Genomic DNA, 18,915 nt, shown 5'->3' on the forward strand with positions numbered 1-18,915 from the left:
GGGTTTGAAATTGCGAGGCAGTCTGTCGGGAAGGCCAGCTCTGCTCCTGATTCACTTTCTCGTTTCTGATCCAAGAATCCTTGTGAACATGTCGATTGCTCGCGCACAAGGCATCCCTTATTCTGTCATGAAGACGCTACCTCTATGCCTGGCATACCATTTGGGGGCTCCCATGGTCAAATGCTTCCTCATGCCTTTCTCTTTAGAAAGCTCACCCGTCTTTCTAGAAAGCTTGTGTATTGGGGTGAAGGCTGTAGTAGAACTAGTGTTGTGACAGGAAGTAGAACTTCTCCCCGCAAAAAAATTCACGTTTTTTTAGATACAGCCATTGACTCCTCTGATTCCCTCTTTCAAAGAGGGATTTCACTTTGAAGAGAAATTGATGTACTTTTCTGTAACTTCAGATCTTGTGGTTCTTTTATGTTTCACACCACGGGGTGGTGTCCTAGCAAGAGGATAAGGAGGTTTGGGAACACACTGTCTGCCTCTGTGCATCTACAGAGTGAAATTTTTGCTGAACCTCCTTTCTTGTCCCCTTCAGTTGAATCAAAACAATTGATTAGAAAATGACTCCAAAATCCTACAGAGAAAGAAAAAGGATAGTTAGGTTTCAAAGAGCAACTAGGCAAAGAAGAATTAAAAGAACATGTTCTTAACCCTGGCTAGAACTCTTTCACCTGGCATTCTTATTTAATATATGTATCCCACCCTTACTTCAAGGAACTCAGGGTGGTGAACATGGTTCTCCCATGTTTTATCCTTGCAATAGCTCTATGAGGTGGTACGTTAGGCAGAGGGTGGCTCTTTTCTGTACAGATCTCCCAAAACATTTGTAAAAATTTTTCACACACACCCCTTTTTATGCACACACTCACTCCCTCGAAATGATTCATGGCTACTTGTTTCTCCTCATTTTTTAGTTAGTTGAAGAATTGATGCTTTCTTGCGTCACAGCTTTGTGCTGCGATTCTCCATACTTTGTATAATTGATGCCTCAAAGATTAGCCCCCCCCCCCAAAAAATAACAAAAACTAATAGAAATGATAAAATACATAGGTGAGGGGAATTGGAGAGTGAGTTCACAAAATGGTGAACAGGAGAAAGCTTGGGCATGGCAGAGAGGCATGGAAAACGTTTTGGACTGCATAGCAGTGAATCCATTTTGAAAATGTTTCAGCCTAAAGTATCCTTTTAAAAGGGGATTCACGGAAAACGTTTTGCGGCAGGAAAGAAAATGATTTCCGAACTAAAAGGGGAGAAACCAATATGGAACTCCATGGAAGAGATGTTTCATTTCCTACCTCAAAATGTTTTAAAAGGTTTGTGTGGAAAGGGCCAGAGCAGGGGTAGGGAACCTGCGGCTCTCCAGATGTTCAGGAACTACAATTCCCATCAGCCTCTGTCAGCATGGCCAATTGGCCATGCTGGTAGGGGCTGATGGGAATTGTAGTTCCTGAACATCTGGAGAGCCTCAGGTTCCCTACCCCTGGGCCAGAGCATAACTCACCCAGGCCATGTAGTAAGCTTGCTTGGCAGTGTAGGAATTTGAATCTGGGTCTTCCTGACCTTAGTCCAACTCACTAACAACTGCCTCACACTGGTTTTAGTTTTCCCTGGGGAGGGATTTCCTTTTGTATCAGTCACAAGTGCCCTCACTGGCCAGTTTAATGTGGCACATGCCATGCACAGACTGATTGTGTCACTTCTTCTGCAGGCTTCAAATAATTCTGTCACCTTTGGCCTTTTCTCTGTTTTTCAGGCTTTGTGGACACTCACCTTGAGCCGACTAAAAAAATAATTATACTTGGGCCCTTATGAAAGTACACAACTCAATGGCAAAGAAGTATTCTGTCTCTTTTATGTTTGTCCCTTGCAAAGTGACTTTGAATAACAAGTTCTCCTTTTTTATCCTTCCTTATGTTCTGTACGGTGCTGGCTTTAAAACTACAAGCTGGGCATCCCTGGATGTTCTTGCGTAGAAATTTCAGCTGTTGTGGGTTAATAGCAGACCAACTTCTGCATTTCTGAGAGCTGTTCTCTTCCCCACAAACTAGCCTGTCATCAGACCACCTGACTTCCCTTGATGCTTCAAAAATGTGACATGAAGTTGGTGGTTTCCGTTTGTAAAGACTTGCACAGTTGGGACGCATGTGAGATTTGGTGGTTGAAGCCCTTGTTTTGGCAAATACAGAGAAACATATGCTTCCTGAAAGATCCCCTTCAAAATAACATTTGTAGAGATCTATTGAAGTACTTAAACTATTTATCTCATACCTTTCTACTAAAGCAACCCCAGGCAGAATCACAAATTAGGATTTCCAGTCTCTAGATGGGGCCTGGAGATCTCCTGAGGTCACAACTGATCTCTACATGACAGAGATCAGTTCTCCTAAAAGAAACGACAGCTTTAGAGGGTGGACTCTGTGGTATCACATCCCCACTGAGTTCCCTCCTTAAATTTTGCCCTTCCAAGGCTCCTTGGCGAAATATCCAGAAATTTCCCTGACTGGAGTTGGGAATGGTAGTCACAAGTGCAAAATTCACATGACATCCGGTAACGCAGAAGCAGTCTAAATCAAATTGTTTTTACATACTTTTGGAAGGAGAAAAGAGAACTAAACTTTTTTAAAAATCTGAAGGGAAGATACTTTAAAGATAAGGGAGGGGCTACCACGCAAAAGACGGCTTGCTGGTTTATTACCTGATTTTTTTTTCAGATAGAAACCCTAATTTTCAATCCTGTGTATCACAGAAATATTTACACTATCTCTGATGAAATTTGGAAATGGTAGGAAGCTGAGACTCCAGTGGTCATTTCTGAGTTTGGGTTGGGCAAAGTTAATCCAGTACGGCGTAGTGGTTCAGAGCAGTGGACTCCAATCTAATTTGGAGAATTGAGTTTGATTCCCCACTCCTGCACTTGAAGCCTGCTGGGAGACCTTGGGCTGGTCACAGTTTCTGTCAGAATTCTGTCAACCCCATCTACCTCACAAGGTGTCTGATGTGGGGAGAGGAAGGAGAGGAGTTGGTAAGCTCCTTTAAGATGCCTTATGGTCGAGAAAAGCAGGGTTTGAATCCAAACTTCTGCCCAGAACTTTTTTTTTTTAAGCCATACTGATCCTTGAACTTACCCTCTGCTTTCCTTGATTGGTAGATATTTCTGTATTTAGAAACATGTCTTGGAGGCGGCGGCGGCGGCGGGGGGGGCGGGGATGAAGTCAGAATGAGAGAGGCAAGCTCGGCTCTGAATTGCCAAATCACCCATGTTTTTCTTTCCTACTCCGCTAAGTGGGAAGTGTGCCCATATTGATGCTTGTGAAATGACTCTATAAAGCATTTTGAGGTTTCTTTGGCAGGCTGCTCTCTTTTTTCCAAAAAAGAAAAGTAGTCTCAGGACAAACGTTGACAATTTGTAGCGTCTTGCATCCGTCGCCTTTGGGTTTCTCAGCATGGGCAGCCAGCTTCCCCGGGGGTGGGCGCTGTGTCTCCTCTGACCTTAGCCCACCCCTCCTAAGTGAGCATGTCTCCTCTTCTGCTAGATCAGTGATGGCGAACCTATGGCACCGGTGCCAGAGGTTGCACTCAGAGCCCTCTCTGTGGGCACGCGCACACAGAGTTCGTCATGTGTGTCGGGGGTGGAAAATCACCCCCCCCCACACACACACACACATCTAGGCTGGGCCACTGAGCACGACGTGTGCGCACCACGGTGAGCAGGGAGGGACTCGGCGCTGCGGGACACAGATTGCCTGTGTTCCGGGTGGCTGCTGGCAGGGGCAGAGGCAGAGATGCTAGAGAGACACAGAGCATGGGACTTACTGGAGGCTAGAGCAGGCTGGCCCCTGCTCGAGCGGGTGGGGCAGAGGAAGAGGGAGCCAACTGGTTTTTTCTAAACTAAAACCTCAGCATTCAGGTTAAATTGCCGGGTTGGTACTTTGCGATAAATAAGTGGGGTTTGGGGTGCAATTTGGGCACTCGGTCTCAAAAAGGTTCGCCATCACTGTGCTAGATAATGCACAGCGTAGCCACGTCCTTTGGCCTTGATAAAAGACAAGCTCTAAACCTGTTAGGTATGAGCAGGACTTCAGAATGACTGTGGACTTTTCCATGTGCTTTGATTCCTTGCCTGAGCATACTCTTGCAAGGTCCAGGGGAGGATACAGTTTCAAAGAAGAGCAAGTAGTATGGCCTTGAGCTTCTTCCAAAGACCAAGCGTGGTTATTTTGCTGGCTTCTGCCTGCAGATCCAATTCCCCCAAATTACCCCTGCCATGGAGTGACAGCTTGAGAAATCTATGCTACCTTAGGGCTCGTTTTCTTTGGCACAGCATAGATTCTAACCTCAAGAATTCCTTCTCTTCTCCCCACTTCCACTCTGGGTTTTTATCCTTCTTCCCTCTGTAAGCTGAAGGTGAGCCTCTTAACTTCTGGCATAGTCTGGTTTGGCCATGTCTTGGCCAGGATATGGGCTTCTGTGTGTGTCTAAGTGGTTGTGGTACATAAAGAACATAAGAACATAAGAACTAGCCTGCTGGATCAGACCAGAGTCTAGTCCAGCACTCTGCTACTTGTAGTGGCCCACCAGGTGCCTTTGGGAGCTCACATGCAGGATGTGAAAGCAATGGCCTTCTACGGCTTCTGTTCCCAAGCACCTGGTCTGCTAAGGCATTTGCAATCTCAGATCAAGGAGGATCAAGATTGGTAGCCATAGATCGACTTCTCCTCCATAAATCTGTCCAAGCCCTTTTTAAAGCTATCCAGGTGAGTGGCCATCACCACCTCCTGTGGCAGCATATACCAAACACCAATCACACGTTGCGTGAAGAAGTGTTTCCTTTTTTTAGTCCTAATTCTTCCCCCCAGCATTTTCAATGAATGCCCCCTGGTTCTAGTATTGTGAGAAAGGAAGGACCTTGCCATGGTGTGTGTGTGTGTGTGTGTGTGAGAGAGAGAGAGCGAGAGAGCGAGAGAGAGCGAGAGCGAGAGCGAGAGAGAGGCATTCAAGGTCTCTGTGTATGGGTCTCTACTTGTGTGGGTGGTGTGAATGGATATCCTTGTTCAGATCAAAATACTGTCCTGTGTTGTCCTTGCTGAAAAGTAATGCCTTATCAGAGTACCAGTGTTTTGCTGTAGAAGCTTGTCAGGGTGCCATTGTTGGGAGGGGGGGAATTGCTGGGGAGAGCTGTAGCATTTGCAGGTGCTGCTTTACCTGTTTCCCTGGCCTTGGAGCTCGGCGGCTGGGAGGAGTCTTCAGGCTGGACCTTTCCCAACTGACCTGGTTGGTTCACATGTGGGGATGGAGATTTGCTGCAACATATTCTCAACTGCTTTGGTGCCTTTTCGCCAGAACTGTCTTCTCCTGTCTTCCTCCTGTCTTCAATAAAATCCTTGAACCCTTCAGGTGAGTTATTGTCTGAATGGGGAAATTGACAAAAGCTTTAGGTCGAAGTTGTCAGGGGGTTAGATAGAGGCAATTTCCTATCAACTTCCTTTGGACTAAAAGCGGCAACATGATGGCAGGGGTTGTAAAGAGACGAGCCAGATGTGGAGTTGTCACTACTAATAGGACCGTGAAGTGTTGGGCTTCCATGCCTGGCTGTAACAAGCTGTTTTCAGGCTGTGCAAAACTCTCCATTGCTGAAGCAGACTTTCAAGCAGACCACTGAAGTGGAGCAAAGCCTTCCTAGATCAGCCCACGCAAGCAAATCTCCAGGAACACTGTGTAACAACCGTTGGGTGTACTGCAGACGGTGCCAGTCCAACAAGTGGGGATAGATTACTCATGTGAATAAGCTACGCGCGCCGCATGGCTACAGCGGAAGCCAAAACAATAGCTTTGGATGTTCCAAGCAAAAACTACGTGAGTTCTTGTTTTGCTGCTTCTTAATTCCTTGTCTCCATTTACAAATGTTTTTGGACAAATCAGATATGGAAGTAAAAGTTGAAGGGCTGCTTACCATAGAGAGAGACATCCTAGAAACTCCCCTGGGGAAGGTAAGGTCTTATCTAGCTAAATATCCTTCACGTTGGCCAGTGCAGCAAAGATTGGTTGGGTGACAATTGAAGACAGTCCCCAAGGGCTTCCTTGGGGCTGCTGGGACAAACAGAGACAACCCCCAGTTGCTTACCCTAAGGCAGTGGTGGTGAACCTGTGGCGTGCCAGAGGTGGCACTCAGAGCCCTCTTTGTGGGCACGCGTGCTGTTGCCCCAGTTTGGGCACTTGGCAGTGGCATAGCATCAGGGGGGTGAGGGGTGTGTGACACACTGGGCGCATGGCAAGGGTGTTCCGGTGGCATGGTGGGGGTGTTTTGGGGCGTGGTAGGGGCGCAGGGTGCACATGTGCCCTGGGCGCAGTTTCCCCTCGCTCCGCCCCTGGCATTTGGTCTCTAACAGGTTCACCATCACTGCCCTTGGGCATTTTAAATTCTCAAGCTGCCCTTCAATCAGTCCCCCTTCTACACTTTCCCATCTATCTTTCAGGCTTGGATTTCTAACTCTAGCTTGGGGAAATTTGTTGAGATTTGGGGATGGAGTCTGGGAAGGGTGGGGTTTGGAGAAGGGAGGGGAGGATATAATGCTACCATCTACTATCAAAAACAGCTGTTTTTCCCAGCGAGATCAACTGGAAGTTAGTAACCCTAATTAAGGACAATGGTTTGGGCATAGCCAGGCCTGTCTTTCGCAACTCTGGGCCAGCTCAGTGATCTCCAGTCAGCATCTGAGGAGGAAGTGAGAAATGCTTCCTCCTGATTCTGAGTTACGGAAAGAGTTCTCCCCGGAGGGCAGAGCTTTCCCTGTGCAGTGAAATCAGATGTCGTAGGTGAAAGTGAAGCGGTGCACACCAGAACGTGGTTAGCAATATACCTAAACTGGTTAGTTTCCTCTTGTCCCAGTCTTGGGACTAGGCCTGATGCTCAGTTGATGTAGCTCCATTCTGATGTAGAGTGTACAAAAGTTGTGAATATTACATTATGCTCTCCCCCCCACCCCCACCAATAAATACAAGTCAGTCTCACTACCACAATACAACATCTGTGTGGAAAAACTGACGTCTCAGTGTGTGTAATTGAGCAAGAACAACACTGGTGTACTATTGCCGGGCTTTGCGGTTATGTTCCCGTGGAGGGCACTGGTCTTCCATTGCCGAACAAGATATTTTTAACAATCCTTACAGGCAATCTGGTAGCCCGTGTTTGGCAGATGCTATAAAATGCCACTGTTAAGTGTCCCCGCCATATACCACCTGGTGTTCTTTTAATATTTTCCCCTTCCCATAGCACATATCTCTTAGAAACTCTGAAATTACTGCTTAAAGAAACCGAGACTGAACAACTACTGTTTTAATATGAGAAGCAGTCATTTCACTCAGTTTAGCCCACTGAGCTAGCAGCTGTGTTTGGCCGGAGTGGAGAGCAATGTCTAATGTCTTTTCTTTCAGCAAAATAAGCAATGCAAGGAGGATGTTGAGTGATGGTTTAGAGCAGGGGTAGGGAACCTGCAGCTCTCCAGATGTTCAGGAACTACAATTCCCATCAGCCTCTGTCAGCATGGCCAATTGGCCATGCTGGTAGGGGCTGATGGGAATTGTAGTTCCTGAACATCTGGAGAGCCGCAGGTTCCCTACCCCTGGTTTAGAGTGTAAGTTATGAACTCCCCCCCCATCTCCCCAAACATTTCAAATTTATCTTTCATGCCAATGAGAAAGTTGCTGACTAGCGATTGGTTCAACAACATGGCCTACCTTACAGGGGTGTTCAGTAATTACTGGGAGAATGGGCATGAAACTCTTTGAAATCGCCAAGTGCAGTCAGTACTTTCAGGAAACAGGAATGCTGCTTCTGGCTGAAATCTTTGCCTTAGTAGAGCCGATGCTTTCATCTTGGGCTGCTGTCTCAAACAAGCAGGGTCAGTGTTTGTCTCAAAAGGAGAGGGCTATGAACGAAACTGTCCTTGTTCTACTGTGGCAGGCCAATTAGTGGAATAATTGTTTCCTTGGACTTCCAGAAACATCCCTTCACACTCTTAGATTCTTCAGGTTCTAGATCTACACACTTGTGAACTTGTAGGCAATGTTAGTTAAGCCTTGCTTAACCTTACCTGGTTGCTCTATCTTCCTTGGCTGCTGCCACAAGGCAGAATATGATTTGTGGTGCAATGCTATCTATTGCCGGTACAGCTTTTCCTTCACTAACTTTTGACACAACTGGAGGCATCATGTGTTCATCTTGCAACCCTTATGAATAAAAATTGCAAAAGGAATCTTTGAAAAAATAAGGCAATGAAGATACTGCTATCTTGCAGAGCTTTCTTTCTGGACATGTGTTTATCTATCGTGTGCTGTTATTTAGTACTGAATTCATTGACTGTTGTGTGAACATGGCTGTTAAGTGGATAAAGAGGGAAGAAGAGTTTGGATTTATACCCCCACCCCTTTCTCCTGTAAAGATTTATACCCCCACCCCTTTCTCTTCCTAGTAATTGCTGCTTAAGTTTTAATGGGTTTAAGTTATATTTTGGTATTGATTTGCTGTCTTGGAGGACAGCTATATTGTGAGCCGCCTCGAGCCCTTTGGGGGTGAGGCGGCCTATAAATCTAACAAAGAAAGAAAGAAAGAAAGAAAGAAAGAAAGAAAGAAAGAAAGAAAGAAAGAAAGAAAGAAAGAAAGAAAGAAAGAAAGAAAGAAACTCAAAGGGGCTTACAAACTCCTTTCCCTTCCTCTCCCCTTAACAGACACCTTGTGAGGCAGATGGGGCTGAGAGAGCTCTGAGCAAACTGTGATCAACCCAAGGTCATTTAGCAGAATTGTGGGTGTGCAGAAGCAAATCTGGTTCACCAGATAAGATTCTGCTGTTTATGTGGAGGAGTGGGGAAACAAATCAGATTAACCAGATGAGTCTGCTGGTCATGTGGAGGAGTGGGGAATCAAACCTGGTTCTCCAGGTTAGAGTCCGCTTGTTCTTAATCACTTCACCTCAATGATTGCAAATGGATTGCCAGAATATGGCTGCTAGGCTAAACTGCGTGAAATGGCTACTTTACACTGTAGGCAAAGTGTGTAAAAGGTCTGGAAAGGACTAGTAGCCAGTGGCATAACGCCATGGGGGCGTGGTATGGCGTTCTGGAAGCGTGGCAGGGGCACAGGGCGCACGTGTGGCCTGGGCATAGTTCCCCCTTGCTCGGGCCCGGCTAGTAGCCCTTTCCCTTATCTTTAAAAATGCTCTTTCTTGTTTTCCTTTTGGTTTGGCAGAAGATACAGACAAATGTGTGGATGTGTAATTTGTGCAGCCACGCTGTCAGGCAAGTAAATGCTTGCTCTGTCAGAGAGGGGAACAGCGTGGGAAAGACCACGTTGTTCCTTGACGAGCGTTAAGAAGATCTTGGCCTACTGAGGCACTGCATGTCCTGGATATGGTTGAGGAATAAGACTGAAGGCACACCAGATGATTCGCACTGAAGTTGATTTAAATGTGTACTTCATAAATCAAAACGTTATGGGTTGCCCCAAAGCCAATGCCATATTTTCATGAGTGCCCTCAGAGAAACAGTCCGTTCACAACAGCAAAAAATGTGGGAGAGTGATGCAAGACACAAGCCGTAACAGAATGCCTTTTTTGTTCTCCACAGATCTTCCGCTGCCTCCACCACCCCCTCCAGGAGAAGACATGGTTCTCTCCACCAGCAGTGCCTTCCTTCCTCCACCTCCCCCGTTTGTGGAGCCATTTCCCCCAGCTCCAGAGGACATTTTTCCATCTCCGCCTCCTCCAGTGATAGAGGAGGATCCTGTTTCTCTGAGTGGGCTGCCTGCTCCTCAGGTGGGTCTCTGACCTGGGTGTGGTTTTGCGCTACCTTCTTATTCCTGTGATGCTTTGCCTAGGTTAGACATCTGTGCTGTTAACCTGTCCAGATTGGGTCATGATCCGTACCATGAAGCAAGTAGTGATGCAGTTCTAAGAAGGGGGAAGGGGCAGTTGAGTTCAAGAAGCACAGCCATTCTCTTTGTTTACCCTGTGCATATTCTGTGTGTGTTTGTGCAATCTCTGTTTTTTAAAATTAAAATTTCAGGCCAAGGTCACTCAGATTTTACACTTAAAGAACCGGACTTCTGAGACCTATAAAACAAGCAAATCCTAGCTAGCAGTGTGTAAATTTTGCATCTGCATTTTGCAGGGAGGAACAGTGTACCAAAGAGACCTGCCCTCTGATAAGTGGCAACTGTATTTATCCAGTGTGGTGTAATGTCTAGAATGATGGACTAGAATCTGAGAGACCCAGGTTTGATTCCTCGCTCTGCCATGGAAGCTCACTGGGTGATCTTGGGTCAGTCGCTTACTCTCAGCCTAACCTACCTCACAGGGCTGATGTGAAGGGGGGAAATGGAGGAGAGGAGAATGATGTAAGCCACTTGGGGGTCCCCAAAGGCAGGGTAAAATAACTAGCTGCTTCTGCACTTTCCCCTGAGCTTGTTTGCTTACGCACATCTTGACTATGTGAATTAGAGGCATCTGTTTTTCAGTGGAAACTGAGATGTTTGAGGAAATGGTTCAGTGCAGGACCCCTTGCTCTTACTGGCCTGACTTGCCTTTTGTATTCTCTTGTGCAAAGCTGGGTTGAAACACTACCAAGCCTCTCTGGGGTTGGCTGCCACTTTTTGTGACCTCAGCCAGGCTTGGAATGTCCTCTAACATGTCACTTCCTTTCTCCTCCGTGATGGAAGGGGCAGGCCCGTGGCAAGATGAGCAGCATTGATTTGGAGATTGATTCTTTGTCCTCAATGCTGGATGAGATGGAGAAGAATGATCCCTTCAAACCCCGGGTGAGCTGCAATAACAGGGGGCAGCCCTTCTGAGGCCTGGCTCCTCCATGCAAGCACACATCTCCCTGCACATGAATGTCTTCTGTTGGGGGCAGAGGCTAAGCTAGAACCTTTCTCCTTGACATCTTAGCTATCTGTGTGCAGGGAGTGTTTGCATATGGTTATTTGAGTCTCCTCTTGGAAGCTTCAGTGGTGTGGCATGGACACAATTTGAGTCTTGGGAGAAACAAGTTCTGAATATTGGGGGTTTGGGAGAAGAGATGTCAAAGTCAGTCTTACTGTTGCTGGATTACACCTCTGGCCCAAAGCCTGTTTTTCTTAAGCGAGCCCATACAGATAATATAGCTACCCTGGGCTGAGCTTCCTCACCCCTCGGTAGCCAGGACATAACATCTGTATTGGCTTGCCCAAGTGGTAAGGAGGATCTCATTACATGCCACGACGGTGGTGAAGTAGATATCTGTAATCAGCCCATGTTCTGTTTCTGATCTTACATTCCACACCAACAGAGAGTTGGATCCGTTTGTTCTGTAACTGGATTGCTCCTTTGCTGCCATTTCACTTTTCTAAGATCTGATGATCCTTGTTTTAATTCTGCAGGTGTTTCCTGGATCTGTGGCTGCTGCAGGTGTATCTGCTGGACCAAAGATTTCCTTGGAAAACGTGGCTCCTCCAAAAGATGACCCCCCTCCTGTTTCCAATGCTGTCTCGAGTCCAAGTGGAATTTACTTGTCCAAATCGCAAAGAGAAGCATCTCCACCTCCCCCACCCTGGGTGACTTCGAAGCAGCGTAGAGACTTGCCGTCTGCACCGCTCCCCACGCCGCCACCTGCCACTGTTCCTCCTCCACCAGCTCCATCTGCTCCCAAGTTCACGCCACCCCCTGTTGCTGTTGCCCCTAAATTTGTTCCTAAGCCAGCTCCTTCCAGTTTCCCAAGACCTGCTGCTCCAACCTCTTCTCAGTCTCACTCGTCGGCCCCTTCTGGTACTGGTCCAGCCCTAAAGCCACAGCCACCTACCTTCACTTATGCACAACAGCAGGAAAAACCTCAGGTCCTGGAGAAGCCACGCCCTATGGCACAGCCACCTGCCCTGCGAGATACGGTGAGGGGACAACGTGTGGGAGTGGAAAATTCAGGCATGCCGAAATAGAGCTAGCTTGCTTCCGACAAGGTTGGAGGTTCCTGGAGATTTTGTGGGTGAACCCTGTGAGGGCAAGATTTGGAGAAGAGTAGGACCTCCGCTGGGAATAAGGCATCAAGTTCACCTTCCAAAGCAGCCATTTTCATACAGTTGTAGCATCATTGTGGCCCCTCCTCCTTTGTTTAGGGTTTCAGCATGGTAGATGCATGACCTGTAGGTTGGCAACCCTACTCGAGACAGATGGCACTTTTGTCTAAGTGACTTGAAGAGTGGAGTTATATTTGGGGGGGGGGGGGGGTTTAATATCAGGTTTCCATGCATCCTGCCCTGAAAAGTCCCATGAGTGCCAGGTTTTGTATTGGATGAAAACAGCTGCCCATAGCTGGAGAGCAGGAGGTTATAAGGCAGGAGTTCCCTTGTGGGCTGTTCAGGAATTCTGAGATTAGCAAGTGTGGGCCACCAGAAAATGGCTGCCTTGAAAGTTAAGATCACTCACAAGGTGCTGGGAAGATCCAAGCCAAGACTTGGTGGCATCCACCATTGGTGAAAACTTGGCTTGGGATCTCCCATGCTTTGTGATTGAGCTGAGCCTCCCATGAATACATAAAACTGCCTTACATCCATTAAGGTCAGTACTGTCTACTCAGACTGGCAGTAGCTTTGGTAGAGGTCTGTCACATCATTTGCTAACAGATTTTGTAAAATCTGGAGACATGGGTATTGAACCTGGAACCTCCTACCTGCCAAGTGAATGCTCTGCCACTGAGGCACGTCCCCTCCCAGCATTTTATTACTGAGCTAAGTCCCTTTTGGGGTATTTCCTGTAGATAGCATCTTCTGGCTTCCTTCATCCTTTGGTGACATGGGGGAAAGTCAGGTTCTGTGCTTTACTTTGGGTGCTTCAGGGAAGCAGCAAGTGAGTGCCAAAAAACATCCTGGGCAGCAAAGGAGGATCTGACCTTTCGTTTGCAAAGGCTACCGGATTGTGCTGGAAACACCTCCTTTGCTGTCCAGATACCTCTAGGAATACTATAATTGAGGAATAAAGGCACTGTGTCTCCTTATATTTATAGCTTGCCTCTTAACATAGAGGTTTCCTGGGGACCCCAGAATCGTCACTGTGGCTCTTGGATGAAATAAAACCATATTTCTGATCAAGGCAGGGGACGATGATTTTCAACAAGTTGTTTTACACCCTGTTCTGTTGTCTTAATAAGCACCTTTCTAACTGGCTGCATCCTGCACGAGACCGTGGCTCAATGGCAGAGCATCTGCTTTGCATGCAGGTTAAGAGGTTAAGAGCTCATGTATCTAATCTGGAGGAACCGGGTTTGATTCCCAGCTTTGCCGCCTGAGCTGTGGAGGCTTATCTGGGGAATTCAGATTAGCCTGTACACTCCCACACACGCCAGCTGGGTGACCTTGGGCTAGTCACAGCTTCTCGGAGCTCTCTCAGCCCCACCTACCTCACAGGGTGTTTGTTGTGAGGGAGGAAGGGCAAGGAGATTGTCAGCCCCTTTGAGTCTCCTGCAGGAGAGAAAGGGGGGATATAAATCCAAACTCCTCCCTCCTCCTCCGTTTAAGAGGATCAGATTATAGGCTGCGTGAAAGACCTTCACTCGAGACACCGGAGAGCTGCTGCAAACCAAAGTAGCCAGTGTTGCTCTGACAGACCAATGGTTTGACTTGTGTTTTGCCAGAGCCACTTTTGCATATTGCTGCCTAACTGCTCTTTCAGAAGTGAGGGTGCGATCAGACATGGTTGGACAGCATTCCAGACAGGTGTTTCTTAAAGCATTTAAACGTGTGGGTTTTCAGTCTTCTGAAAAGATGACGTGAAGTATTCTCTCTGGCACGGAGAGAGAATGTGTTCTTTTATCTAAAAAATGTGAACGCCATCCAGAGCATCTGTATATGAGGGTATTTCATGCATGCTTCTTTTATCCCAAACTGCCTGCTGAAATTCCCCTCTCTATGCAGCCAATTAAAAGGTTAAATAAGTTCTTTTCTACTACAACGGAAGAGGTGGAGCTTAGGCCTCTCCCTCGCTATGGGGTCTCCATCCAGAGGTTTGCAGGCTTGATAAGATGGAAAGGGATTTCCAAGGGCACGGATGGGTGGAGGAAGTGCTCGACAGAGGTAGAGAGACTAGTCCACGTGAAGTCATCTTGAGTTCACATGTTGTGCAATATGTGGCTTAGGGTGGGGAGTGTAAGCCAACATTTTTCTGAACTAGTCCAAGTGATTCTTGGATCTGTGTTTTTTATCCAGCGCAATCCAGTAACCTTTGCAAACGAAAGGTCAGATCCTCCCAGAGGAAATTCTGTTCTGACCATGAAGGAGGTAGAAGAGCTGGAGATGCTAACTCAGAAGCTGATGAAAGACATGGACCGTCCTCCTCTTGCAGAAGCTTCCACTTCTGGTAGGTGTATGAAAGGAAAGAGAGGAGGGAAAGGTAGATAATTGAATTTTCATCCAGCGTTTCCACTTCCTTTTTTCAGTACCCACCTCACTGCAGCTTTAGCTGTAGATCATAGGTGTCAAATTCGCGCCCCTCCAGAAGTTTAGGACTACAGTTCCCATCATCCCCTGCCACCATCATGCTGGCAGGGGGTGATGGGAACTGTAGTCCATAACATCTGGAGGGCCACAAGTTTGACACCTGTGTTGTAGATTGACTGTCCATCCACATGCTGTTGGATGGTAAATTATCATTGTGCGGTAGCAGTCATTTTGACTCCTGCATGGTCTTGCCCACACTGAAAAATCCCATTGCAAATTATTGCTATAAGCATTATCCAACTGTGTGTGGATGCAGCCTGACATGCAGAACTGGAACAGGTGTGGCTTTCCCCATATGTGCCCATGTGAAGAAAAACTTATTCCAAAATGCAAAGAAAGATTATTCCAAAAAAAATTATGTCCATGTGCTACAAGAAGTTGATACTATGGGTCATGCATTTTTTTTGCTGCCCTTTTTATAAGTAATTACAGGCAAAGATTGTTCTCCCTCTCTTCAATATATTTCCATCTTAATTGGATAAGCCTCATTTAGAAAAATAGTTAACTGATGTAAATCTAATATCTCGAGGCATGTGGCAAATTTCTGTTACCATGTGATTAAAATCCATGGCAAATCTGATCATGCCTCATTTTAAAACAGAATTTTACTATCATGTAGGAAATGTTTTTGGATTTAAATAATCTTACCTTTAAGTGTTAGTGGCAAATTATATTTTCTATTTTTTATTGCAAATTATAAATCTTGAATAATTTATGGTTTCCTTGGAATGTTCTTCATTTTATTATTCTGGAACTGGTATTGTTTATTCTATGCTTAACTATTGGTCTGTGACTGTAAATAAATAATTCTGAATCTGAGGTACAGGAAATTTTATCTATTGGCAGCTCTGTGTCTTTAGTCTTCCTCTTTTTTTCCTTCTTTTTCCCTTCCCATTGTAGCAGAGCTGTGTGACCTTTGCAACAAGGCCCTGTCACGGACGCAGCCGGCTGTCCGTGCCCTGGACAAGTTGTTCCATGTGGAGTGTTTCACTTGCTTCAAGTGTGAGAGACAGCTGCAGGGACAGCAGTTCTACAACGTAGATGAGAAGCCCTTCTGTGAGGAATGCTATGCTGTAAGTCTTGCGGAAAGCTGCAATGCCCACTCTCTTATTTCTTTGCAAATAATATAAATAGGTGCAAAATAATGTTCCTTTCTTTCTCTGCTTATATTTTGCTTCCACCAGGAATTTAATTCCAAACCCCTTTTAATTTTTCCTGAAGTAATGGGTTAGAGCTTTATTTATTCACTCTTTCATTCTCTAGACTTATTGGCCACCTTCTTCAGAAGGCTCAGGGTGGCGAACAACATAAGATATAATAATTAAATACAATAAAACATTATTAAAAACCATAACAGAACATATTTAGATTTAAAACCAGATAACTCAGATGGAAGGAACCCCCCGCCCCCAACAGAGCCCACCGGAGGCCTAGATGATGGAAACAGTTTAAACAGTTTAAAATAGTTTTGAAGATCTACTCTACGTGGTCTTGAGGGAAGTACTATTGTGGGATTTCAAGCTACATTTAACAGAATAAAATTTTATTTAGTTTAAATGTTTCCAAAAATAATTTACAATAAATAAAACAATTTGAGGCGACAACTTCTGCTGAAGTGACTTTCACTTCACATCAATCCACCCTCTCTCACTCCTTTACATCTCTGACCCTATTAGGATTTGACTTCATTTCTAGTCTCTCAAGGTTTCTTCCTATTTCTTTGGCAGTTCTACACTTCATATAACATTATCAGTTTAACACAGATGCATATGTTTTCTCTTTCAGTATATCCCAGACAGCCTCTCTCTCCCCCAGTCCAGCACAAACTCTACACAGTCACTCTCCAGTGTCAGTCAATCACCTCGCTCTCTCATCCCTCTTTACCCCCTTTTTTTCTACAACTTACGTCTCATTTTAAAGAAACACACAATTTTAAATTATTACAGAAGCATTTTTTTAGTTGGTTGGCAATCTTGTTCTGTCTCTCAAGTTGAATGTTACACATAACCCAGTCTGAAACCATATGAGTCATTTGTATATGGGGTTTAGCATACCACGTTTTGATGTAATTTGCCTCTAGCTGTTTGTTCGATGCTTCATACACTTCACTGTGTTGTATAATGTAATACACAATTTGTATCATATTTGTCTTATTATCAGGCATCTATCTAATAGCAGGGGCATTGATTGATTTTTGTCTGAAAGTACAATGTGCTACTGTTTATCTTTGCTGCTCAGGTTCAAGTAGTTTGTGTACATAATTGTCAACATATTACCCCATCAGTGTACCTGTCACCTTCCATTATAAGCAGTGATGCCCTGTATCAAAGAAGGTGAACTTGAAAATCAGTCCAGATAAATAGTTACTAGATAGATCAGGACATATGTGGACTGAACTGTAGAGCCTTCCTCTGACCCTCTGGTGGTTTTATCCCTGGCTCCTCTTCCTCTCTGACCCCCCTCTTTGTTCTTCAGGGCACTTTAGAGAAGTGTTGCGTGTGCAAGCAAACCATCACAGATCGGATGCTGCGAGCCACGGGCAATTCTTATCACCCTCAGTGCTTCACCTGCGTGGTGTGCTACAAACCCCTGGAGGGAGCCTCCTTCATTGTGGACAAAGCCAACCAGCCCCACTGTGTGGATGATTACCACAGGTATTTACTTTTCTCACTGCGACAGTCATCCTATTTTCCCTTGAGCGCTTGCTCAGCTCAAGTGCTGCCAGTGTAGGTTTGAAGCCTCCAAGTGTCCCCTTATTTGCTTCCAGGAAATATGCGCCTCGCTGTTCGGTATGCACTGAGCCCATCATGCCCGAACCTGGGAAGGACGAGACAGTCCGAGTGGTGGCCCTTGAAAAGAACTTCCACATGAAATGCTACAAATGTGAGGTAAACGATAGTTTTGTTTTGTATACCATCTTCCCCATTGCCCTGACTTGGCTGGCTCGACCTTGGAAGTTAAGCGGGGTAGGCCCGGGTTAGTCCTTGGCTGAGAGGCCTCCAAGGGTTGCTATGCAGAGGCGGGTAATGGGGAAACCACTTCCATTCTTCTCTTGCTTTGAAAACCCTTCTGGGTTGCCATAAGTTGGCTGCAACTTCACTTTATACTCCCCTTTTTGCCTTGATATCATCAGCTTCTCAGTGTTACTGATTCTCCCCCTCTCTCCTTGTCCCTTCCAGGATTGTGGGAAACCTCTCTCCATTGAGGCCGATGATAACGGCTGCTTCCCGCTGGATGGCCACGTGCTGTGTAGGAAGTGCCACACCACCCGTGTCAAAGCAGCCGCCTGAGGGTTATTTGGAGCATGATGTGCCCTCAGGGTACCCCCTTTCTCCCATATCAGTGGGCCTGATGTCCCTCTGTGCTGTGATCCTGCTCCTTGTCTCCTGTCGGAATCATTGTGTGTTTCTAACTAGACTCTAGCAATGGGTCGAATCTTGTGGGTCCATTCTTCTAGTGGAGGCATGTTCCTCTAGCGGAAAGATCCTCTTTGAGTATCTTGTGCTGGGGAGGACTCCTTCCATTAGAGGAATGCACTTCTGCTAGCAGAATGGATCCAGTCTAACATCTCTTCCTTTCCACTCAAGGGCACCTCCGACCCTTAAAATGAAATAAAGGGCACCCTGCCCTTACAAGAAGGCATATTCCTTAATTCTCCCCTACCTTGGCTGCAGTGCATTGTTCTCGATGCTGTACAAAGTGACTTGGAGGCAGGTCTTGCTTTAAGTCCCACCGTCCTCCTGAGTGTGAGTGACAAACGAATCCTGGAGAACCAAGTTGGCATCTTCCAAGTTGCCCTCCTTCCGGTCCCTGATCCCTGCAAAGTGGGGCTCTGTTTTTCCTTCTCAGTGGTGTCCCCTGCTCAGGTTTGGAATGCCGAACTGCACATTGATGTTTTGTTTTTCTAATGACCCCATCAGAAGTTGTTCTGCAAGATGGGCAGCATAAAGCTACTGGCTTTGCTTGCCTAAACCTTTTGTTTCTGCCAGTGAGGAACATGCTCCTCTCTCCACCTCACCCTTTTCCATTCCTCGGATTGTTCTCCTTTGTGATGTTTTGTCTTTGGCTTAGTCAGCAATCCAAAGAACTTATCTGTTTACACAGAGCTTGTAATAGTTCTGAATCGGTGTTCAGAGAGCCGTCGTCCTCCAGGGGGGACGTTCGTTTGCTCACTGCCTCTGTAAGGGGGTGAAGGGGCAGGAGGAATGCTGTTCAGATTGTTAACTGCCCTGATCACTTGTAACAGCCCCAAAGACTGTTCTTGGGAGTTCTCCCTGGCTGTCAATCACCAAACAGAACCCGAGTTCCTGGACTGAACAGGCATTTTGGATATTGTATTTTTCCGGCCGCTCTCTGCATCCAATAAACTTTATGAGGTTTGGGTTTTTTTCACATCA

At 46.1% G+C, this 18,915-nt stretch overlaps 1 protein-coding gene across 6 annotated transcripts in view; it reads left to right on the top strand.

Annotated features, from left to right (window-relative positions):
• ZYX (zyxin) overlaps positions 1-18,915 on the top strand; it is a 33,841-nt gene extending 14,926 nt beyond the window's left edge. For 5 of the 6 annotated variants that reach the window (XM_048504491.1, XM_048504494.1, XM_048504489.1 and 2 more), the window contains 8 exons: positions 9,625-9,812; positions 10,715-10,813; positions 11,414-11,917; positions 14,228-14,378; positions 15,419-15,591; positions 16,994-17,172; positions 17,286-17,406; positions 17,698-18,915. In XM_048504491.1, the coding sequence (XP_048360448.1) occupies positions 9,625-9,812; positions 10,715-10,813; positions 11,414-11,917; positions 14,228-14,378; positions 15,419-15,591; positions 16,994-17,172; positions 17,286-17,406; positions 17,698-17,808 (1,526 nt within the window). In that variant the 3' untranslated portion in view covers positions 17,809-18,915. The remainder of the gene's footprint in view (positions 1-9,624; positions 9,813-10,714; positions 10,814-11,413; positions 11,918-14,227; positions 14,379-15,418; positions 15,592-16,993; positions 17,173-17,285; positions 17,407-17,697) is intronic. The other variant, XM_048504490.1, reaches the window with a different exon arrangement.

The sequence above is a fragment of the Sphaerodactylus townsendi genome, linkage group LG07, assembly GCF_021028975.2.
Source record: "Sphaerodactylus townsendi isolate TG3544 linkage group LG07, MPM_Stown_v2.3, whole genome shotgun sequence".
In the NCBI taxonomy this organism is placed as follows: Eukaryota; Metazoa; Chordata; class Lepidosauria; order Squamata; family Sphaerodactylidae; genus Sphaerodactylus; species Sphaerodactylus townsendi.